The sequence below is a fragment of the Punica granatum genome, chromosome 7 (assembly GCF_007655135.1).
Source record: "Punica granatum isolate Tunisia-2019 chromosome 7, ASM765513v2, whole genome shotgun sequence".
NCBI lineage: Eukaryota > Viridiplantae > Streptophyta > Magnoliopsida > Myrtales > Lythraceae > Punica > Punica granatum.
In genome coordinates this window covers 9,068,063-9,093,396 of record NC_045133.1, presented here as the reverse complement: position 1 = coordinate 9,093,396, position 25,334 = coordinate 9,068,063, and the positions used below count along the sequence as shown (strand labels likewise).

The following is a 25,334-nucleotide window of genomic DNA, read 5'->3' as shown; positions in this document are numbered from 1 at the left end:
GTTTTCTTCTCTCTCTTTTTTTTTTCCCCTTTTCCCCTTTTAGGTAATTGAGTTTTCTTTTTTGCTAGATAAAATGATAGGTAGCAGTGATGGCAACTTTACCGCTCCGCTATGCAATGTTCGGATTATCGTGTTCAACTGCGAAAATATTAAGTGAACTAAGTAACCAGCCTAGCACTGTCCTCATCAGCGTAATTGAGTTTTCTTTCTTCAATAAGCAAAAGCTCAAAGCAACTGAGCAAAGCACAAACAACAGGCAGAAAACCACAAAACATTTTCACAAGAAAACACAAAATTTGCAGAACTATCTTTAAATTCTCAACTTGGACATTGCTGCAACTCGATAGCTAGATTAAAGAAAGAAACGAACATTGGCTTACGAGAGCGTACTCTTGAAGAAGCAACGAGAGTTGCAGGGCTCTCATTTGATTAGGGATGTTCATGGGTTTCATAAACAGATTTTAACCCTGTTCGCACTCTAATAATAAAAAGGTTTTGCCCATTGATTCATGGGCAAGATTTAGTAATTTTTCGTCAAAACCCTATAGGGTTTAGGAAGGGTTTGGTTTTTGGCATGGAAACCCGTCCCAAACCTGTTAAGTTTAAAATTACTAAAATACCCCGTTGATTTGTGAATTTCACAAAATACCTTTGAAGGGTTCATGCGCGCATAGTATCACCATCGTTGCTTCATATGTGACTCTATCCTCACTCCTCTCCACCTGTCTCTAATACCCTTGAATGAGTTCAGTTCTTTTAATGGAGTGAATTGTTCGAATTTATTATGGATTGTGTTGGAGAAATTTGCAATTTGTTTGGTAAAGCAGTTGATTCAATTTAATTGTAAATCTTTTAAAATTTGAAAAATGACCCACAATTTTTTTATTTTTTTCAAAAAATGCCCCATTCCTCTCTCCCCACTAAATTCTTTCTTTCTCCCCGACTTTGTCTGCTGCTCTTCGTCTTCCCCACATCCGTCCATCCAGCTCGATCCATCGATCTTCCCTTTCCCATCTCCTTCCTTCCTCAATCCATCCATCTTTCTCCATGAAAGCTAGGGTCGAGCCCTAAACCGTGAAAGCCAAGACAGCAACGGTGACATAGAGTTTAGTCGGGGAAACCTGGTGAACCTGCTCAAGCAATTAACCCAAAAACTGGTTCAATTGATTGGTCTAGTTCCCCCCTTGAACCTTCCACTGCTCTATGCCCTCCATCCTCACCCTCCAAGCTACGAATTTTCAGCAAAAGGAACCCTAAGTCTGCAACAAGAACAGCGATTCGGAGATGGATCTTCCGAGGGAGGGAGATTTGAAGAGGGATTTTGTAAGCCCTAATGATGAACTTGACAATGGAGGTGATATCCTTGGTAGAAGGGATAGTGGTCTTGATGAGAAAAGGGAATGAGTGAAGACGATGAGGGCTGAGGTGAGAAGAGAAGAAGGAAGCTCGGGTTGAGTGAAGGAGGAAGAAGATGAATAGTGAAAAGAGAGGAGGAAAATATCTCAAAAAATTTGGGTCTTTTTAAAATTTTAAAAAGTTTGTAGCGAAATAAAGTGGAGTTTGACTTTGTAACCAAATAAGGTCTTGATTTCTTGAAGCTCGTCTTATTTAATCGATTTTTTTTATTCAATAAACTAGTGTGCTTCGTTTGCTGTGGCTGCTGTTTAGGTTATGTTCATTTTTTTTATGATGGATATGAGTGTCTTAATGGTAAGGTGGTTTCCAGCAAAAACATGTTAAGTTATAGGAAAAGGTTTGTGATATTTCCAAAAAAATTTAGGGATTAGGACGGATTTAGGGGCAGACTCTCCCTAATGGGTTCAGATTTAGGAAGGATCAATCCGTCCCAAACCCTACCCAAGAACATCCCTACTTTTGATCATCCTTTCTTTGATTGACTTAGTATGAGTTGCCAACCGACTTTTTCATTTTTGATTTCCCCTTTTCATCTTATTTTTCCTAGTATAAAACTTTAGTTCATGTTAATATCCCAATCACACTGTGACGTCCCAACTTGGGTGCTCAATACCCAGCAAGGCGTTCACAATATGAGGTAGGAGAGGATTCGTCGACAGACATGATTTCTAAGGTTGAAAGTTCTATTCATGGTGGTCTCCTCCCCGGCGCCCACTTGTTGTCTACAGACAAAAAAACAAAGAAAAAAGTGAACAATAATTGTGCGGACTCGAATTTCATCTCGTCGGGATCCGCATGCATGCTCATGATAGCACGGCTAGGGAGTGTCCACCTTCCCGAGTGACACATAATGGACACGCGTGAGAAGGGATCGCCACTACATGTTTACGACCCGGAGGTTGAAGGCCAATGAGTTGCCCGGGCTTAGGGATAAGGATACACCCAGTTTACTAAGGCATATGATATTGCGGAACCAGGAGTTCCAAGATCGAAGGTTCTATTACGTACGGGCCTATATCCCGCACGTCCTATCCGTACTCTAGTTTGTCTAAGGCTTATCGTTTTTAATTTATTTACCGCTTGATTAGGTTTCGCTTGTCTTACTCGGTTTGACACCGTAAATTCATAGAAATAATCGATTTAGGCTAAGAGCCCGAGAGAGGAGTGGATCCTCGCGTCAAAGGATTGGTCCACCGTCCTCGCGTCTTGACTAACCGGACCACGATGGCCAGTCAACCGCGTGGACCAGGCTCGTGACTCGCGTAGTCCCGCTCGTCTCAAGGACTCGTAAACCAACTCAATTAGTTTCGACTCTCAGACCTCTCGCTCACCGAATGAGATTGTTACATGAATAAATATACAAATAAATGCCTCGTAATGTGCTCTCAAATAATTAATACAAATTACAACAAATGGATCTCAGTCAGTTCGCGTTCGACAAATATTCCGCTCAGGCTCACCATGAGGTTGGAAAGATCGGAATTGAAATTAATGTGACATGGGCTCATGAGAGCCGCAGGTCGAGTCCGACCAAACCAACGAATCCAGGAGGACTGAATGGTTCTTGAGATAACCGTAAGATTGGTCGAGCTCTCATATGATTGTCTAACCTCGTTTCGCGCATCCCGACCCAAGTGACCCTCCACTTGGATACTACTTGAGTCGAAATGGTGACTCAAGGCTAGACCCCACCCCATGCTCAGTTCGCGCACACTCAATGTTAGTGAGGGCATTGGACCTCGAGATCGATGATTGAGGTATTGGACCCCATGTGAACCGTATCCTATGGAGTCAGGCTCGACCTGCAAGAAAGCTGACAATAACAGACGAAAATAGCTAAAACAGACAAGTGGTGTGTTACTTGTCAAATTTACGTGATTATCATGTTATAAATCGAAGTTGCTTAACAAACATGTCTCTGTCCTAGACAAACAAAAACAAAAATGATATACATTATGAAAATCGGCCATGTGCCACCCTGGAAAGGCATGTAGCATTCGGCTTTGCTTAAGAAAGGACTTGACAAATATGATGTATGTTGTCAAGCCTTGAATATGTGAGTTTGTTTTAAGTTTGTCTGTTTTATGATACTAACAGATCAATGTGTTATGACAGAGCTGTATTTTGCCATAATTCTAAAACTTAGAGTTTTGTCCCGCCTGTTTCCCTATGGTTCGGTATGTGATTAGTTTAGTTTTGTGTTTTATGATGAATAAACCCGGTCTAAATACAAACATAGGAAAATGGGAACACGAAATATCATGGGATGCCAAGGTCTTTGCTCATGCCTAAGAAGGATCGGATAACCTTTTATGGGCCTTTTCCTCTCGCGCCTCATTCCTAAGCGCCCGAGACTATGTCAAAATGATAAAAACACTTCAGTCAAGTAAAGAAGGCTATGCAGATAAGACCTGCACCTGCACGGGCTGCCCGTCTTTACCCGTGGCTTAGAGTGTCTCAACCACTCTAACCCTAGGTTGTTAGTAAATCACAAACTGATCGTCATGCCCTTGGTTTGGAAAATGTGTTTGTTTGGAGGTAAATGAAGACTGTATGAGATGGACCATCGAGGTTAGTAGTCGGTGTCGACTAATCCCTTTGACCTATCGGGGCCGTGTGAACCCTGAAGAAGCCGAGAGACCGGTCGCTCCGCCCGAAAATGGTCTAAGAAGAACTCCCTTATTCAGACTCGAGCCGCCTCAAATCGGGCTCAGACTCGAGTCTGGATACGTGACTCCTTCCTAGATGTCCATGATCCGCATGTCAAATGTTTCGGTATTTTATTAAAAATTGTGGGTTTTGAAAAGGGCATGTCTATCGGCTCATGATTTATCAACTCGATTACCAGTTATTACCCGATTCGTACAATTTATTAGAATTGCCGTATGGATTAATTAACCGATTCAAGCGTCCAATCTTTCAAAGAGTTTTGTTATTTCGTCCGATTTAACTCTTTCAAATCAGAGAGAGGTGGCACGGCAATGATTATTCTTGAATACAAGTAATGGATAGTACAAAATTTAGTTCTTCAGTCTAATCACTGAGACTTTCTTCTTCTCCTACTCATTTTGGACTTCTTTTTCCTTTCTTTTTCTTTTTTTTTGGCCTATCTCTTTCTCAATGGCTTGAAAAATACCTTGCGAACCGGCACTAAATTTCGTTAACTTATCCCAAAGGTAGGTCAATTCCCAAATCTCAATATCTTCGTTAGCAACATTATCTAGTTTCTAGTTTATAGCAAAAACTTGCTCCATTTTCCACATCAATCTCAGATACCTCCTCTTCTATAGGTAATAAGAGAGGAAAACGGCGTGATAGAGTAAAACGAGGGAATTAGCCTTTACAAAACTAGATATATGTACTCTTAGGGAATTTCTTGGGTTCATCAACTGAATATTCAGTCGTTGCGCTCCGTACGAAATGTTTTCGTATTTGGATAATAACGTTTCGTACATGGATAATAAAATTTCGTATAAAACATCAGTCGACTGCATGTACGAATCAATTGACTGATATTTCATACGAAATATTTCCATACTTGAAGAATAACGTTTCGTACACGGAGAATAACGTTTGGCACTAGGGCCCCGGCCGAATATTCAGCCATCGAACCCAAGAATTGCCCATACTCTCAACAATTTTGAAAGCAGAGAAAAGCTTCTAAAATGTCTCTTTCAAAAAGTTAATGTTATTTGGTCCGATTCAGCTCTTTCAAATCAGAGGAAAGTGGCACGGCCGTGATTATTCTTGAATACAAGCAATGGATAAATGACTCTCTCACGAACGAGGTCCTCCAATGACTCGAGATTATGTAATTTAAATGACTGAATATCAGTAGATTGTGTAATTTAAATATAAGGGAGCTGCATCAGAACTTTAAAAATTTGTTCATTTTAAGTAGTCTTTATTTTCCACAAATAAAAAATAAATAAAGAGAGTATTCCTTCATTATGTACATCTTGCAAGCTCTTAGAGGCTCGATTCATGCTTACTTTTCAATTAGGATGCTCCGTTCTTTCTCTCTGTGTTTTTTTTCCTCAAATAAAAGTATCAATAAAGTCATTATTGCTCTATGAAATGAGAGGCTTTATTCTTTCTTATTTTCTTCACACGCATACTCAAAAGATTTCCCAAGGTCACATGCAATCAATCCGAAAGAAAATAGGGGCTCCCAAGAAATTTTAGTCTTTATATATGCTTCTGGATGTTTCATGTGAATAGAAAATTTAGTCATAGAATTTAGTTTGAGGTACTTTTATGAGCAATATAACGAAACATTGGGAACTTTTATGGTACCAATTAGATACCCGTAACTTTGAGCTTTCTTCGTGTTGGATGGGTAAGTCAGTTTTAGTAAGAGCGCTCATAGTAGCGTAGCTATGATCGGAAGGCCGACAACGAAGGGAGAAGACATACCTTAAGACGTAGGGATTGCTCTATTCCTCGGTCCCCTATCCCTCCCAGTAAACTAATTAACTAGCCTTAAGAAGTTCATAAAAGGACATTGAAAACCCCTATTCAATCGCAATCTTCCCCTAGGCCAATGCCCAATTGTGGGGTGCCCTAGGATATAGTAGCCGAGCGATATCGTAGAATACTTTCGCCAAAGAATAAGTCCAATAAAAGAAAATTTTACTGATACATTTTAGGTGAAAAAAGAACATATTTTATCCGATTTATTCAACTCAGAACAACACATTTTTTCCATAATAGTTTTCATAGTGGTTTGCAACTTCCACCCATCCCAAAAAAGTTATCAACAATTTTTAGTAAATTTAAATAAATAAAAATATTCTTTTCGGTGTGTGTCACTTAATATTCGAAAATCCACTATGTCCGATTAATTTATGTTCGGACAAGGTATGCTATTAGAAAATACTATGAGTTCCCATATTTTCTTTCATTTGATTTTTGATAAAAATATGCACTTTCATAATTTTGAAGATTGACCTCCTTATTTGTTCCTCTTAAGAACTCGCCCGATCCTAACCCAAATTTTGTGTGTCCCTGTTTACAATGTATTTTTTTTTATTTTTCACATTTATAGTATTTTCTCTCTTTTATTTTATTTGACATTATAGTGATTGGTTTTAAAAAAAATTTCTGATAACAAACGAGACTTATATGCTTAATTCTATAAAATGAAAATCCTAATAGCTAATAAAGGAATATAGTACTCTAACAATCATTATCGAATTAAAACCTTTTGATTATCAAGTGAGTGTTACTGCACTATATTTCATTGATTGAATTTTCCTTTTTCTTTTTTTCTTTTTTGAGTTAGAGCATAAATTTTAGTCTTTAAAGTTTAAATGCTTCGAGACGTATCATGTAAAAAGAAAATCTAGTCATAAAACTTTGTTTGAGGTAATATTTTTTGACCAAATATAATAACATTTGGGATATTTTATTGTAATTTAAAGACATACATAATTAAAATGTAGGGAATGCTCTCTTCCACAGTGCCCTATGCTATGGCTATCCCTCCATGTCAAGTTAACCAGCCTTATGCTCTCTATGTTTGTTTTAATTTTTTTATTGCTAACCTAGGTTATTCGGACTTCGGTCGATAATCTTCGAGACCCCATGATTCTCCGACAGTGCTCCAGTGATTTCAAGGGGTTTTGAACCCGAGATCAGATGGATATATGAGTTCCTCCTTAACCATTAGATCAGTCCTAACAAGTTTGTAGAAGGAAATCCAAGATAACTTTTACTCGATTGTAATCTTCCGATTCTTCCCAAAGCCAATGATGGGAGAGCCCCAAAATATGTTTGAAGCGCCATCGATTAATTTTTCGCTAAAGCAATAATTTCAAAAAAGAAATGGTAAACTTTCTTTTCTTAAAATGATGAGAAACATTACTCTCCCAATTATAAGAAATTAAGCAATAAAAGTTATATACCCTCTCAACAAATGCGCTTTATGAAACTCGAACTTGTGTTTTCTTCCTTATCGAATTAAAGTTGTTTATCTTTCCACCATTACTTTGGTAGTTCAGTAAAAAAATATCAGTAATACATTTTAGGAGAGAAAGGAATATAATTGCATCCGATTTATTCAACTTAACTCAAGAAGACAATTTCTTTTTCGACAATAATCTTCATAATGGTGTTTTCTATGAATGACGGTTTATTTGTATAGTTGCATTGTTGCAATATATATATATATATATATATATTAGTTTGTAATTTGATCCCAAAGCCTAACAAGCTACGCCTAATCTAGCTAAAGGCAAGTTGGCCTATTAATTAAGGAATCAAGCTCTCTCAAATTTTTTCCATTCACAAAACTGAAATATAAACTTTGCTTCAGAGAAATCGTCGAATCATTTGAAACAATGGTCGCCATTGTTGCAATAATTTTTTTTCCCTCTAAAAGAGTGGATTTTCGCTTTTTGTCTTAAACGAAAAATGATAAATCCGCCACGTCATCGCCTCCCTCCCCGTCTGCTCAGACCCAGACCTCCTCCCTCCTCCGCCGTCCTATTTATCCCCATCTATTCCTCCATCTCCGCCCCCCCAACCAACCAGACCTCACCCCCCTCCTCTCTCTAGACATTTCCTTCTCCCCTTCACACCCTCTCTCTCTCTCTCTCTCTCTCTTCCTCCATGAAAATGGCGGCAGTGCCGGCGCTGCCATTGAAATTCAACCCACCCTCCACCACCTCCCCCCGCTCCTGACCCAAATTCCTCGCTGTCAGCCCACTAAAAAGAGCACTGAGAACAGGGGAGTGTTGGTAGGAGACGGTCGGAAAGCTCGCAAGCCGACCACTCACCATAATGATCTCAGTCCTCAACTCTCTCCCCCCTCTTGCCCCTTACCTGGTCACCCTCCTCGCGCTCCTCGTCCTCCTCGAGCAGATCTCCTACCTCCGCAAGCGCCGCCACGTCCCGGGCCCCCTCGCCGTCTTCCCCTTTCTCGGCAACGCCGTCCCCCTCGTCACCGACCCCACCCGCTTCTGGGACCAGCAGTCCCGCCTCGCCTCGTCCTCCCCCCACGGCTTCTCCGCCAACTACCTCGTCGGCCGCTTCATACTCTTCATCCGCGACACCGAGCTCTCCCACAAGATCTTCGCCAATGTGCGCCCCGACGGGTTCCACCTCGTCGGCCACCCCTTCGGCAAGAAGCTCTTCGGCGAGCACAATCTGATCTACATGTTCGGCCAGGAGCACAAAGACCTCCGCCGCCGGATCGCCCCCAACTTCACCCTGCGGGCGCTGTCCACGTACACTGCCCTACAGCAGATCATCGTCGTGAAGCACCTCCAGAGGTGGCTCGAGCTCTCGTCGAAGGCCGCCCCGGGGCCGATCGCGCTCCGGCTGCTCGCGAGGGACATGAACCTCGAGACCTCCCAGACCGTTTTCGCAGGGCCGTACCTGGGCCCCGCCGCCCGGGAGCGGTTCAACACGGACTACAACCTCTTCAACGTTGGCCTCATGACGCTCCCTTTCGACTTCCCGGGGTTCGCCTTCCGGAAGGCCCGGTTCGCCGTTGACCGGCTGGTGGACACGCTGACGGGATGCGTGGAGCAGAGCAAGGCGAGGATGGAACTGGGCGAGGAGCCGTCCTGCCTGATCGATTTCTGGATGCAGGAGACCGTCAGGGAGGTCGCCGCTGCCAAGCAGACCGGCGAAGCCGCGCCGCTGCACCCCGGCGACAGAGAGATCGGCGGGCACCTCTTTGACTTCTTGTTCGCCGCCCAGGACGCCTCCACGTCGTCACTGCTGTGGGCGGTCACTCTGCTCGACTCCCACCCCGTCGTTCTGGCAAAGGTCAGTTCGCTCTCTCCCAGCAGAACATTCTCCCAAAAAAAAAAAACTTGTTTTGAATTTTCTACTTTATCTTTTGTCCTTTTATTCCTTCCTAAACATAATTGGAATTAATTTAACTTATCATAAACAAGAAAATTAATTTCAAATAGATTGTCCACCTATAATTGGAAGCAAATATCCTTTTCTTTTTTTTCCTTTTATCTCAGACAAACTTTACATGCAATATAGAGATTATTCAAGATGCATCTCCCGGTAAAGACAGAGGATGAAGATGTGTTTTGAATACCAGGTAGATGATAGAAGCACCTCGTAATAAAGATTAAGAAGATTTTTAAATGAGGATTAGTGTTCACTGTCGTACTGAGGACACCTGTTGATTTCAGGAAAAAAAAAATGGCAATGAAACAGGGCAACATATATGAAATATTTGTAATTCTCACTAATTAGATGTCTTTTACCTAAAATGTAAAAGATTTTTGGTGGGACAAAAGAGATTCGAAAGTACAGTGGAAAAAGGAAATAGTGCCAAACCTCGTCAAAAATACTGAAGTTGACTTTCCGGTCAAAAACATGATTGCCCTTTTACGGTTGGTGCTGTGATGCTGATGGGTTGGAATCTTCTCCTTAGGTGCGCGAGGAGGTCGCTAGAATATGGTCGCCGGAGTCCAACACGCTGATCACCGGCGAGCAGCTGAGGGAGATGAAGTACACCGAGGCGGTAGCACGTGAAGTCATCCGTTTCCGAGCTCCGGCGACAATGGTCCCGCACATCGCCGGGGCGGACTTCCCGTTAACCAAGGACTACACCATCCCCAAGGGCACAATCGTGTTCCCATCAGTCTATGAGTCGTCTTTCCAGGGGTTCACTGAGCCAGACCGGTTTGACCCGGACCGGTTCAGCGAGCCCCGGCACGAGGACAAGCTCTACAAGTGGAACTTCCTGGCCTTTGGGGCTGGAGCCCACCAGTGCGTGGGCCAGCGTTATGCATTGAACCACCTCATGCTCTTCATTGCGATGTTCTCCAGCCTAATAGACTTCAAACGCCACCGGACGGACGGCTGTGATGACCTCATGTACGTTCCCACTATCTGCCCCAAGGACGACTGCAAGGTCTTCTTGTCACGGCGCTGCACACAATTCCCCTCCTTGTCGCTCAGCTCAGCACTCTCTTCCAGAAGTGGATAACGTCATTATTTGAAATAATTATCAGGTGCTTCCGGCTAAAATGACATCGTAATTTCACAACAACGAATCCCCCAAAAATTAAAAGCGAGAGGACACTTGTGAATGACAAACTTTAAACATTGGGATTGATGATAAGATGTTTTTAATAATTGTTAAAATGTTTTAAATCATTTACATTTCCAAACAATTGTTTCATCAATCCCAACCTTAAAAATAATTTTCTACAATTATTCAGAAAATCTTCAAGTGACTTTCAGCAAGTGTCCTTGGGAATCATTTTTCATTTTGAACCTAAAATGAGGTAAGAATCAATTTCACTTACTTGGTAAACAGATGATGGAAAAGGCCGGATAGAATCTGATGGTGCTCCAGTGACATATGTGGTGGCACTGGCATTCTTGTGATTATGGGATGTGTTATTGGGGTATGATGGTCAAATCACGTTCTTCGCGTGTAATTTATTTCTTCATTTTCTTTACTTTATTTTTTCCTTTTGCCCTTTGATTTCTGTATTTTCTGTGGGCGCTGTATAGGGATCAAATGATGAAGATTCTTTGGCAAAATGTGGGTCTGATTGATTGGTGGATTATTGGTTTGGTGCTGGGGAGAGACAATTAAATAAAATGCGATTGCCATTGGATTGCTACATTTACGTCTTTTATTTCATTATATTTTTTGGTATCTGAAAGTGCAATAAATTTCGATTAATTTAATTCGACCGAGATCAAGTCATTAGAAAGCAAAACTCTATTAGTATGAATCTTTTCAACTTATAAGACTCAAATTCAAAATATAGAAGCAGACGATCAATTATTATAAGAATTAGAAAAAGTCAACTCTTAAAAAAAATGACTAAGTTGCAGCTTTTCACTATTATGATAGGCTGTCCGTGCGACAGGGCCGGCTGTTAAGTCCACGAGAAAATGGTCTAAAATTGAACTGTCATATTATTTTCAAGAATGTTGACAATGAAATCTATGTGGATGTCTGGGATACCGTTGGATAAAATTCGATAATACTAGACGAAGACCCTTCATGTAAAGAATTGAAAAAACTTAATTTGTTTCATCATGTGATAGTAGAAAATGTATATTCACATGGGCAATTAGTTGAAATATTGCATCTAGCCGTTTGATTAATCGGGGGCTCACCACGTCGATCTAACACCTCCGGAAGAGTCGAGAGCAGTCCCTTTCGGCATCAGGGGCGTCGGGGACAAATCATGATCCTATAGGACAGTTGATTTATCGAGAGGCCTATCGCTTACGTTAATTTGCAGTTAGAAAGAGCCAGTAACAATCATCTTCAGCTTCGGAAGTGGGGACAATATCTTTGAATTTATTTATTTTTTCCCTTTCGATCCTTTTCCACTATTTCCCATAATATATTTCCTAAACTGTTCCCCCGATTTTGATAGATTCCTCTAGTGATTCCTCGTATTGGAGAAAATCTTAGCTCATTTCACATCACAATAATGTAATAAAAATAACTAATTATATTGTTATAATTAAGAATATTTATGTAAATTGTTCGAGTGATTAATACTTATTCCTTTATTTGATGTAATCAAATCGATAATTATTCGTGTCACGGATGAATTAGAATGACCAAGCAATTTCTACTGAGATGGACATGTGATGGAAGAAGTATTCTAATTCTGGGTTTGTATCTCCTAGTTTGACTATTAGGAACTAAATTAGTTGACAAACATTTTCTTTCATAGACGTTTAATTTATTGTCTTTCTTCTTTTTCAATGAGTGCTCTTTCACTCTTTACTGTTCTCTCTACCCAACTTTTACCATTAGAAACACCTTCTCCATTTATGCTTGGTTTGGGAGTGTTGTTGCTCATGAAAAAGTACTAAAACATAATTGTTAAAAAATAAGTGCTGATTTTAGAATAAGTTAAAGTGTTTAGAAGAAATTACTTTAAAATTGTTTAAAGTAAATAAATCATGTTTACAGCTGCAATTTTGACCTAAATTTTGATTTTAAAAATTCTTACTAAATACAAAATTTGCTTAAAATTATAAGGAAAAGTGATTATGGAACCTCCCACCGCACTCACAAACGAACTCTTAATCACGAGGATGAGGTTTATAGCATTAGACAAACTTCACCTCCAATGAAGAGATACAGACTTACTAGAAATAACTCGTGGTCGAAGTTAAGTCGACGACAAATAAAAACTAGACCAATCAATAGGCTGACAACATTTCATGGATTATTTAAGAAAATACCTTTCCATATCTCTCACGTAATTACTTAATTTCGTATATACTATGAAAACAAATGAAAGTGAAAATATACGTGGGTGGTTGGTAGGCCAAACTCATGGGAATAGAATATACTCTCTGCACTCATTAATACCTTCACCAACCTCACTTGTCAAGACCAGTAATTATGGAGGTGATATCTCAAATTGCCAAAATGAGTAACTATGTTCCGAGTTTGGCAAACTTGACTGAATTTATACACACACATACATCTAATTTTTCTTAAAATAATAATCTCATTTGGTGCATGCTTTAAAATTATGGATACAAATTTTAAGTGTGAAAAATAATCACCTTTCGTGCAAATTAGACCCACTTTTCTAGCAAAGGGATTGGTGATCCGCACATTTCCTTTTCTTTCAATATTTTTTCCCTATTTGCACCACTTAATATCATAATCATTTAAGTTTTGAATTTATAATTAAAAGATGTTGGTCCACTTAATTATTTTTTTTTATAAGAGAGACTCATAAACCTAATATAATGAAATAGAAATAATATATAATTAATAAAGGGGCATGGATAATCTCACTAAGTATCAAACCTGAAATCTCTTGATTACTAAGCGAGAACGTACGTCACTATATGACACCCTCTTTTGATAAACTATGTTCATCTAATAACAAATTATGTTCTTTATAAGTAAGCAAAAGGGGATGTAAAAAGAGGGAAAAGGATCAGTTTCCTTTTGATGTGAGTCATATCAGGAATTTTCCTTCCATAGATTATGCTTTATCGAATTAAGTTCATGACTCACATTTTTCATGCTAAAAGTGCAAAAGGCACCTTAAGTACAAACTTTTACTCGATGTGTCCCATCCGAATAATTAAAGTTGTCTTTTTATGATGTATTTTGCACTTTTAATTTAAAGGAAAAATAGCATATGACCCACCTTTCATCGCCTAAGCATGTTTTTGAAACTTGCCACGCCATAGTATAAACCACGATTTCTCTGCAAATTTAGCACACCGTTAAAAATGGATGGAAAGCTTAGTTGACTTTAACGGTGGACCCTCCTTGCACACGTGAAAAAAATAACACTAAAATATAAAAATTAAAGAATAAAAATAAGAATTTTTTTTTAAAAAAAAGAAAGAGACTGGAGACAGATCAAGGGTGCCTCCCAAAAAACAAAAAAAAAAAACAAGAAAGGTTGTCGAAGATATTTCGCGCCTTCAGCTAGCTCGCCTAAAGGGGGCAGCCGATGGAGGGGAGCCCTCTCAATCGATATGCCCATCTTCTCTATCTCTAATAGATAGAGAGGAGGAGCAGATCAAGGGAAGAGCTCCCCTCTGTCGACCGTCACCCCTTAGTCAAGCTCAGTGGAGGCCCAAGAGGTCATCGACGACTTCATCTGGGTGGAGGGTCGATCGGTGGCAAACCGGAAGCCCTCATCCCCTTCCTCCTACGCCCTAGGCAATTGCTTCTTTTTTAATATTATTTTAATGTTATTTTGTCCACGTGTGCAAAGTTAGGGCCCACCGTGAAAGACAATTCAACTTTCCATCCTTTTTTTTCTAACCTTGTTAAACAACATGCTAGATTTGACAGAAAAATCATGATCTGTGCTATGTCGTGGCAAGTTTTAAAAATTTGGTAGGTGCTGAAATTGCTAAATTGTGCTGCTTTTCCTAATCTAAATGTCTTATAGAAAGTATGTTTGGTAAAATGGTATCACCCTTAACATGGATCACTACAAGAAAAACTCTTTTTAGAGACAATGATATTTGCTTTAAAAGTTATTTATTTACCTCTAAAGGTATTAGAGATAATAGAGTAAATTGCCTCATTTATCCTGTTGTTTTAGATATATAGAGGCGAATCAACAGCAATAAATAAAAGCCACTAATTAGTACTGTTAGTGTTAATTCAATTTGTCTCCAATAAGGAGATATAACGACAATTTTTTTTCAAAATAAATTATGCTAATTACATTTGATTATTATATCGCTCATATTTTATATTGTGCCTTGAACCTGACTTGAATCTTTGACCTCTAGCATAGTATTTTTAGTCTCATGTCTTTACCATTTCACCACCAATGCATTTTGAATTGAATTACATTTAATTTATATTTAATATTTCTTTTCAAACCTCAATAAACCTGTAAAAATTTTATTTATATAATTATTTAAAATTAAGAAAATAATTAATATACATATAATATTAAATCAAAATTTGTGCATATATATATCGTTAAGTTCTCGGGTGGTAAGTTGAAGATTGTTAAATTATCCAAAAATTTATGTAATAAATCATATATAAACACAATAGATGAAGTAAAATACACAAAAAGAATACTAGTTTACTATTATATTTAATCAAAAATCCACATAACGTAATTTACATATATAAATAGATAAAATATATTTTCTACATATGTTGAGAGTAATTTGAATATCCTTTAATTCATGTTGAGTAAATTATTTATATTTAGGTAAAAATAATCGATCAAACTTTCAAATTTTATCTACTTACTATGTAGGTAAAATTTTGTAAGTTAGAGGCAATTGTGTTTAACATCTAAAAGAATACATTGGGGACAAATAAGAATCAATTAATACTTTTGCTTTCTAAAAAGAATATTTAGTGACAAATTTTCTTTATGTCTCTACTAATATGTTTCTAAAAATTATTCTTTTGAGGCAAAAGACTTATTTGTTGCTAATAATTGTGATATAGATTTATAATTTAGTGAAGTATTAACTTTAGGTTCATTCCGAGAAAATAAATCCACATAAGAGGCATATATTATATTTGTCTCAAAATGAGAATTTTAGAGACTAATATTATAATTGCCTCTCATTATTTGTCTCTAATCAAGGCGTTTGTTTTAGTGGATCAAGATTGAAAATTTGGAAGCACAAAATATTTAAAATAGGCACAACGTTCACTAGACAAAATATGTCTTGTAGGATCTGAATGAGAAAAAAGTTATCGACTAATCTTACAGTACGTAAAGATTGAAAATTTATTTATTTTTAACGGGTATATATACGTGATTTGAAAATCGATCTGAAACTTCTTCTGAGGAGGCATGGGCAGCAAGGGTAGGATTTGTGCTTATCTCGTGGTTTAGGTGCTCCCAATTTCCTTCTTATACAAATGTTACCCTGAGCTCCATATGCCTCGTATATAAATGTCAGTTATTCAAAATACGAGAAGAGATAATAGAGAAAATAAATTGAACACTAGATAGTGTGGTATATCCCCTAAAATAAAGAAAAATATCCACGGATAAAACATGAGTATCTACTAGAATAATAAATCGGAGATTACAACTCTTAGGAATGTCTCTCAATCTCAACCCCCACTACAAGACCCAACTCTCAGAAGAGTTTAACTATATCTCTCAAATCTCTCCATCTTTCCATTCTAAACTGAGATTTCAAGAACTGAAAAGAGTCAAACTCGATCGCTCAATTCTCTTCATCCTCTCACTCTAAACTAAGACTTCAAGAAGATAATCCATATCAGATTTTTTTGAGAAGATCACACCATCATCGACCTATAATTACATACTCTATCTTACCGGCCCTAGGGGCCCATGGCTTCGCGGCACCGAAGAACCTTTTATGACTCGTACCAGACCCTATATATAGGCCTTCAAGAGAATATCTCCTAATATCTCTCCTAAAATATTTCCTACATATTTCTTCTTACGAATATATTCTGAGATTACAAGAAATTCCGAAATCTTAGGAAATAATGTTTTCTCTGATTTCCTCCTCGCTCTGAGTCTTCAAGTTTCAGCAATCTAGACTTACTGCAAGACATTCTCCAACGATGTACTCTATCAAACTTGACACTATAGCCACACCAAAAACCCAACTAATGGGGAAGGAAGATGTGCATAATGGTACATGATCTTGCTTAGAAACTAAGAGGCTCCTTATTCAATTATCGTTGTAAGACTACCCATTTGCTTTTATTATTAGTTATTAATTTGAATTTTATTTGTACTAGGCCATCAACCTCATTTATAATTTTAAAAAAAAAACAATGGGCATGCATTATATAAGGATGGGAGAAAATATTTTATGAGTACTAAGGATTATGTGACTGTGTAAACTAAATCAACAAATGACACATGTGAATAGAGAAACTTCATGGATTATGGTTGTATCTCATACACGTGTCAATTATTAGTTAAATTTTAATACATCCCATAATTGTGTGGTACTAAATAAGTAAATTTTCCTTTCTTTTCTCTTCCTCTCATCGATTAACTCTCCATTGCCTACACGCAAAGATCTCGTCCGTTACTTAAAGATCTCCATTTGATCCGTCTTTGTTTGCATATATTTGAAAGTTGATAACCATGATAAAGAATGCAGTAATTAATTGATTCTCACTCAAAATGCAGCGAGACTCTCGATTTCTATTTGAAATGGAAAAATTATATATTTAATCTTTTAGGTTTGGAGAATTTTTTATTTTAGTCTTTTTTCTCTTTTTTTATTATTTAGATCCTATACTTTTGAATAATTTTCTGTTTCAACCATTTTCCTTCTTCTTGGTTTGTTTTCATCCAATATCTTTGGTTACTTTTCTATTTTCACCCCTTTATCAATTTTTTTTATTAGTAAAGATTTTAACTTTGATTCTCAACCTTTTAAAGTTATTCTTTTATCCTAATTATTTTTTGTTCAATTTTTTTCTTAATATCAAACATTTTGTTTCTTATACTTCTACCCCCAAATTCCCATGAAAATGCTCACAAGGCATTGTTGAAATTTCTTATACTTCTATCCTAATTCTCATGAAAGTTATTATTCTAAATTTAAAAATAAAACAAATTCTATCAAAATATATTTTGAAAGGGAGGATGGTAAATTGTAAGGGAGAGGCGGCTATAGCCAGTAGGGGACAACGTCGAGCACCACCACCCTAGGGGAGGTCACCTTAGGCCTATACCTCCATCCACGATTACACTTTGCAACATCATTCCTTGCATCAAGGTTTACCATGGCCCTACTTAGTATGTCACTACCAACCTCATAGATGCGGTTGGTGACTATCAAACCACAATCACTTTTATTTTTTCTATGTTTTTTCATTTCTTTACTTCTAAATTTGAGTACCGATTCTTCCAACGCAAATCGCCATTGCCTCTGTCAAGATTGCTTGTGTCATAAATGCTCGCCTTGCTCATTCTCTCAAGTATAGGCTCATGATTTTCTTTTATTATTTTGATGTATTTTGTTTTTTTTAAATTAAAATAATAAACTTTTTATATTTCAAAAATGCCTTGAGGGCATTTTTTTGGGAATTTGAGGAGCAGAAGTATAAGAAACAAAATGTTTAGTATTAAGAAAAATTGAACCAGAAAAAGAATTAGGATAAATTAATAACTTTGAAAGGTTAAGGATCAAAGTTAAAATCTTTTCTAATTAAAAAATTGATAAAATGATGAAAATAGAAAATTAATCAAAGGTATCGAATGAAAACAAACTAAGAAATAGGAAAAGGACTGGAATAGAAAAGTATTCAAAGATATGAGATCTAAACGATAAAAAAAATAGAAATAAAAGACTAAAATAGAAAAGCATCCAAACCTAAGGGTCTAAATATATAGTTTTCCCATTTGAAATAGAATGGCTTGAGTTCAATTATTAGGAAAGTACTTTCAATTTTTATTTCCACTTTTCTTATCACATACTATGCCCATAGAACTCTAATTAAAAAAAGTTCGTTTTGTACATTATTTCTGTGTGAAGAGACAGGGCCAAAGAAAAAGAAAATGCCCATAAAACAAAAGATATAAAAAGATAAGAAGGTGGGGTTTAAGTCCCAACCATATCGATAAATTAAATGCTGCTAGATGAGGCGGTCCATAATACAGTCCCAAAAACAACTCCAGAAAACTCTTCGCGATTCATTCTGCAAAGGAGCGACCTTGCAATAAATGTGAACAATGTAGAAAGCCTGAAAATGTTTTGTACGTCTGCTTCAGGTTAAAATCTTGTATTGGCTTTGAGAAAAGGAGTGTGATGCAGGCTAGAGGATCTCAATTGAATAAAACATGCAACCTCTTTAGTTGATCCATGAGGGCATGGACCATTGCGTTACTCCATCATTCTCTAACAAAGAACTTTTTACTATCTTATTCTGTGCACATAAATATTTTTTTGTAATTGTAAAGGATTTTGTATTGGCCTATGTTTGAGGAGAAATAATACTAATACATCAAAGCGGCACATGTTAGTTCCAATTAAAAGTCAAGAAAAATATGAAAGAATAAGTGCTATGGATGTTACAGGATAACGTGCTAGACAATAGGGTGTGCGCAGGTAGATCAAGAACCTATTGGAACCTGCCCTTTAGATTATGGTCTGAGTAGATCAAACTAAAAATAGAGTAGGGTTCCGAAAGTAATTTAAAAAATCAATGAAAACAAATTCCGATTCTACTGTACAGATGCCCAGAACCTGAATTGAAACCTGTACTTGGACCTTGTTTCTTTTATTATGATATGTTATAATAATTTGTATTTCATATTCGATAAATATAATAAAGTTAGATTAAAAAATTAATGTTTAGTCTGTCTAAACCATGACTCTCTAATCGTCCGCCTCTACCTCTTCTTCCTATTCCCCTTCAGCCTTCCCCCACTCGTCGAAACTAGTTTTATCATGGATGTTCAGTTTTATTTTGTTATTGTAGATGATGTGGATGAGATATTTTCGTTTTTTTTATATTTTAATTATTGTGATTGAAGAGAAAATATATTTATAGGTTTCTACAGGAATTCTGGAACTTGTAGTATAATACATACTTAGGATAGTATCTAATTTCATATTTTCATAGGGTATGGTTTGGTTTCAAAATTTTAAAACTGATTACTGACAAATTATGATCTAAATACAATGAAAATACAAGGTATTTGCACATCCCTATTATGTATATTAATTCCTCCTAATATTTTCTGAAGTCCGAGAAGGAGGATCTCACCGTCCAAAATGTAGAGCCGTAGATTGAATGGATCAGACCTCCTGTATTTAATGGCAACGAATGACTTACCATCAAGGAAAAAATAATAAATAATAAAAAAGAGGCAAACGAATGATTTAATGATGGCATCGAATCTCTGGGAATTAGTTGAATTGGGAGCAGCTTTCCGTACTGGTGCATGTTCGACACGTGCCTTTAACGAAACCTCCAGGAGTAGGGTCTTAATTGGGAAATCCATCGAGGAAGTTTGTCAGCCAATGGGAATTCAAAGCTGTGCCAGCCTTTGAGGAACCTTTGACCGTTGGAGGCGACAGCAACAAACTGAAAGCTGCTCCCAGGGGTGCACTACAGACCTTTCCATGCACTGGTCCCTATAGGATCTGACAGCTCATTAGTCATTAGTTATTGCAAAGCAGCTAAGTGAATCAAAACTTTTTTCGATAGAGATCGTTTATAGTGGGTTTGATTTTAGAGTTAAAGTAAATTTAATTTTGGTCGTAGAAAATGACAAATAATTATGTAGTGTGTTAAGTTAAAGTTAAAGTTAAAATTTTTAATTTGAAAGATGTGTATTTTTGTTGTATGGTGTGTTAAATTAAAGTTAAAGTTAAAATTTTTGTAATTTTAATTGTGAAACCAAACGGATCTTTAAATTCTCGACTTAATCATAAGGAAAATTAATTTTCTTCGATTATTTTCGTATCCAACTCACTCTCATGCATTAAATATGTCGTGCAATCCCCTCTAGAGTGTTAGACTCTTCCGAATTCGGATGATCTAGTATTACTCTAATTATTAAGTTTAGGCGTTTAGAATCAATAAGGTATAGGTCAATTGGTAATTTGCTAGTGTTTCAAGTGCTAGGTTACGAGTCTAGTTTCCTTGTAGACTTCAGAAAGCTAAAGAGAGGGTTCTCCTAGTTGTTGTTGAAACCGCTTGCGGTATTAGTATTCTAACTATAAACTTGTGGTTGTGGATGTGTGGTATTTCTCTAAAATCTCATTAATATCACGGTGACGAGTCTAGACCATTGGGTCCTAGTATAAATATAACTCAAATCGGACATTCCGCTGCGAGATTTAGACTTATATAGTTATGCCATGTAGACGTTGCTACCCCCGTCCCCTCCCACCGGCCCTTTCAACCATCAAACAAAAGTTTTGGCGTTTAGATTATAGAGTCAAGTCAACCCAATGAAATCATGGAAAATCTTCTAATAAAATTTTAAAATCTCTATTTGTCCACTTTTATCTGACTCATTCTTTTGTTTTCTCCATCTCTTATCCATGTAAGACTTCTGATTTCTACTTTCTTCTTTGATTTTGATCATGAATTTGATGTGTATTTGATTTGAGATCTAGTTTTTACGATATTTTCTTTGATTATGAGTATAAATATAATAACTAGTTTTTTTTTACCATATGTCATTTTTGAAGATAATAAAAATTTGTAATATTCTCACACTTTTTTGGGTCTTATTAGGAGAGATTACTTTTTATTGAACTATATTAATTGATTTACAACAAGTAATATATGAGACATAAACTCTACGAGTTTATAATACAACTTTTATGTTTCGAATTTATGAAGTCTCAACCGAGTTTACATAAATCTCAAATTTGACAACCTTGTTCCCAACCAATGCCTAGCGGCATGCTTCAGTGGACAGAGCACCAAAAGTAGTGGCACATTCAAATCATTTCTTATAAAAATTTATTGCAAACATGGGTATTCTTGGGAATCCCATGTATATTCTTATCAGATTTGCTATGGTTACATGATATTTTCATCACTATAACACAAATGAGTTATTCAAACAATTATATACGTCTCTATAAGATAATTATATACCTCTAAAACCTAGATATATAGATTAATTACCCCATTTCTCCATCTCTATAGGTCTTTAGAGACAAACTGGAAATAGATTTTTATTAGCTTCTAACTAATTCAATTAGAAATAAATGAAATTGACTCTAAAAGTAAGCAAAAGTATTCTATAAAATTGTCGTTATATACTTTTAGAAGCAAACTTAATTGTCTTAATATGCTTTTGTGCCTATATATAAAGCTTTACAAAAAAAAAATGTTATGGACGGAACCAAGTAGTGACTCCCGTGTAAGCCAAACCGACTTAATCTTTTGATTATTTCCCATCCATCTAGCAATATTCAACCTCTACTACTTAATCAATATAATATATGAATATATATATATATATATGTATGTATTAATATTATTATTTGAACCAAAAAACTAATTTTGTAAATACTAGCTAAATGAGATATGGTTGAAATGTCGAAAATGTCCATTTTTCTTAGTTTAACTATGATACAATTCAAAATAAAATAAAATAAAAAGGAATTGAAAATCAATATTTATTTCTTCCGACATGTGTCAGGTTTTCCTAATTTTATTTTCTCCTGTCTTAATATATGAATATATCTATATACATGGGCACATTTAATGTTAATTTTCAAGTGATCAATTAATCCAATACAACCAATTTAAAATGAAGCCGCCCGATTATGAAAAAATACGATTTGGTGTGATAGGGACGATATATACATATATATATATATATATATATAACAATTGGATAATCATGACAATAAAGAACAATGAGATAGATGCATTATTGAAGTACATGTTGAGGAGGTTTAGTTATAAAACTAAGTACAGAAAAATAAATATATTCAGAATCCTTTGGAGGCGTATGGCAGATGCAATTGATGACACAATCGATGATATCATTCTTATTTTCAGTCTCTTATTTTATTTTTTTTATTAATTATTAGTGTAGAATATATAAATTAAGCGGGAGGATAATGTGGAGAATAAATTAATGGGCAGTGTCATCACTTGATCTCTTTGATCCTCAGTTTTGAGTATTTTTCACGTGCCTGCGTATAGGTGAATGAGTTTATTTAATTCATTAAGTGAAACGACACGGTATCCCTAATAACACATGTATGAAATTACATATTTAAGATGAACATAACTCTTCATTTCTGATATAATCTTTCAGCTTCAGCAACCTTTAGTTTTTAAAGAATCATTCATCTTATATAAAAAAAAACCATTGGTTTATGATTTCGTCAGTGATGATCATATAGTCTCTTTAATTAGTTCCAGTAATCAAGGAATTTAAGTTTCTATCAAAAGAGGGTGTAGCGCAGTGGCGCACGTCCTCCCCTGCTGACCTAGATATCGCAGGTTTGATACCTAGAGGGACTATCATGCCCCTTTATTAATTATTTATGATTTCTCTTTCATTATACTATATCTCGAACCTCTTTTTGTATTCGAAAAATTTCTTTTTAATGTCCCATGATAATCCTACAAGGTCTGGTTTTCCAAGTCAAAAGAGAAAGGGGTCTGTGTTGACATTCGTCCTCGATTCCGAAAAAGATAACACAGTGATATACGTTTTCGTCTGATAAGTAAGAGATTTTATGTTTGATATTCATCGTAGTACTACTAACATCGCTTTATTAGCTATTCAAATTTTTATTTTATTATATTAGATCTACAAACTCTCTGGTATAACAAAAAAAGCGAACTCAAAATCTTTGGAATATATATTTGAGAATATTTTATGTATTTATATATAACTTAAGAAATATATATATATGTATAATTTCTTTGTTGGATGTGATCGATTGAAATATAACATAGATTTTTCGGTAGATTTAAAATGAGCTTTATATAATTCTTATTACGTATTATTACTTTATGTGTTGCGGACGTCAATAATAAATCATTTTTACGTATTCTAATTCCCCGAGTTGCATAAAAATACGACAGCCAACTGTCCAGAATTAAATATCTAATTAATTTTATGGTGTCACCTATCAAAAAAAAAATTATGGCGTCTTGAGACTTCCATCGGATTGACGCCAACATATTTGACCGCTTAAACTAAATCCGCAGGTCTTGCTATTTCTGAATCCAAATTGACTTGTTTAGGCATCACCTAATCTATATCTATGTATCTATGTATATAATGAATGAAAAGACTTCACCAGATTTCACCATGTGTCATTTTTAAGTTTTGTAAACTGTATTATGTGTCCAATTCTCGCTATGCCCATGTGTCCAGATTTCGACATATGTGATCGTGTTTCAAGCGTTCGCCCTACCAATATGCGATCTCCTTGAAGTCTGTGTATGACAAAATTAAATGAATATTTAATTTTCCCTCTCTTTTTGAAAAACCACTTAAATCTACTTTTATTTTTATTGAATTTACCTAAAACTGACTTTTATTTTTATTTCTATGAGCAATTTATTATTATATAAAAGATGTAAATTCAAATATTTTCTATAATTTTAATAATATTGAAAATTAAATTTTCTTTTTAAAATTAAAAGGCTTTAATTAATTGCTTTAATTTTAATTAAAATAATTTTATTCATATAATTTTACTAATTTTATTTATAAATTATAATTATTGCTTTCTAAGTGAATAATGTAGTATTTAAAGTAAATAAAGTATTTAATAAAGCGAATCTAATATGACGAATATAATATTTTCCGTTCGTCATTATTTTGACAATTATTAAAGAGTTAATTCTACAACTGTAAACTAATTTATATTTTTAAAAACTTTGTACAAAAAATATGCAAATTTATATTAGGATAGCTACCTTGAGCAACGCCCTAATGATATGGCTAATAGTATATGATTTCTAAGTACTACTTATTTAACTAGTCAAGTCGAGAGGTTCCGTATCTTTCACTTTAGGGCTTCTTTACATTTGGCTCTTGCAACTAATTTTCCAAAGAAAGGGCGTACTGTTATTTTTAGCTCGAAATCAAGCAAGAATGGCCCCCTAATTAAGGGGAGGGCGAAACAAAGTCCCAAGTTTAAATTTACAAAATGTTGGGCATCTTTAGGGTTGGTAATTTTACTGAATAACACTATCGATTCACGATCGAGCACTAGGACAAGCCCAGGGGCGGCCCCAATGCGGTCCATGGTGAAATTTGCTTGGATGAGGCTGACATCCGAGTCATGGAAATAATTAAAAGGTTAGATATTATTTAAAGAAAGACGTGTTTACCAAGTGAATTGATTAAGGTGGTTCGACGCTCTTTTCCTTAAACACAACCTTGAATTTGAGTCTGATGAAGGAAGAATATCCAAAATTACAAGAGTTTTACTCCTAAAACAAAGTAAATTAGAAGGGTTTATATGAGACTTGAGTCTTACCATCTAATAACTTGAGATTTAAGGTTTGCAATGAGCTTAAATCCGTATAAATTCAATGAAAATTTAATATGGGATCAGAAATGGTTATGCTTGATCCGCACATGTACTCTCACCACGCCAGGTCCTAGTGTGGAACTCGTGGCCATTAAGTCCAAGTCCGAATTGATCAATTGTCCCCTCACCCGAGTGTGGAAGAGGAAGCCCACCTCGGAGTAGTTCCACTTTGTTGAATACAGGGGTTAAAGGACATGTGGCATGGGCAAGCAAGAAAAGAAATGACCATATATTGCTACTTGAGGGAGGATGTTGAGAAGGAAAAATGAATTGTATCCTACATCAACCAAATAAAATAAATTGGAAGGATTAAATGATGTTTGAGTTTTATCACCTAACAATTTAACCTTTAAAATTGGAGATAAACCTAAATCCGTGTAAGTTTAATGAAAATTTATCAGCGAATGGAATAAATTAGCGAACGATCTATAACATAAAAGTAACAAGCCTCTAGA

General features: G+C 36.0%; 1 protein-coding gene across 1 annotated transcript; it reads left to right on the top strand.

The window, feature by feature from the left end:
• The first annotated feature begins 7,952 nt into the window (after positions 1–7,952).
• On the top strand, positions 7,953–11,024 carry LOC116213088 (cytochrome P450 710A11-like). Its single transcript, XM_031547899.1, has 2 exons — positions 7,953–9,192; positions 9,821–11,024. Exons 1-2 carry the CDS (start codon positions 8,200–8,202, stop codon positions 10,376–10,378), a joined length of 1,551 nt encoding a protein of 516 aa, XP_031403759.1. The 5' UTR covers positions 7,953–8,199; the 3' UTR covers positions 10,379–11,024.
• The last annotated feature ends 14,310 nt before the right edge of the window (positions 11,025–25,334 follow it).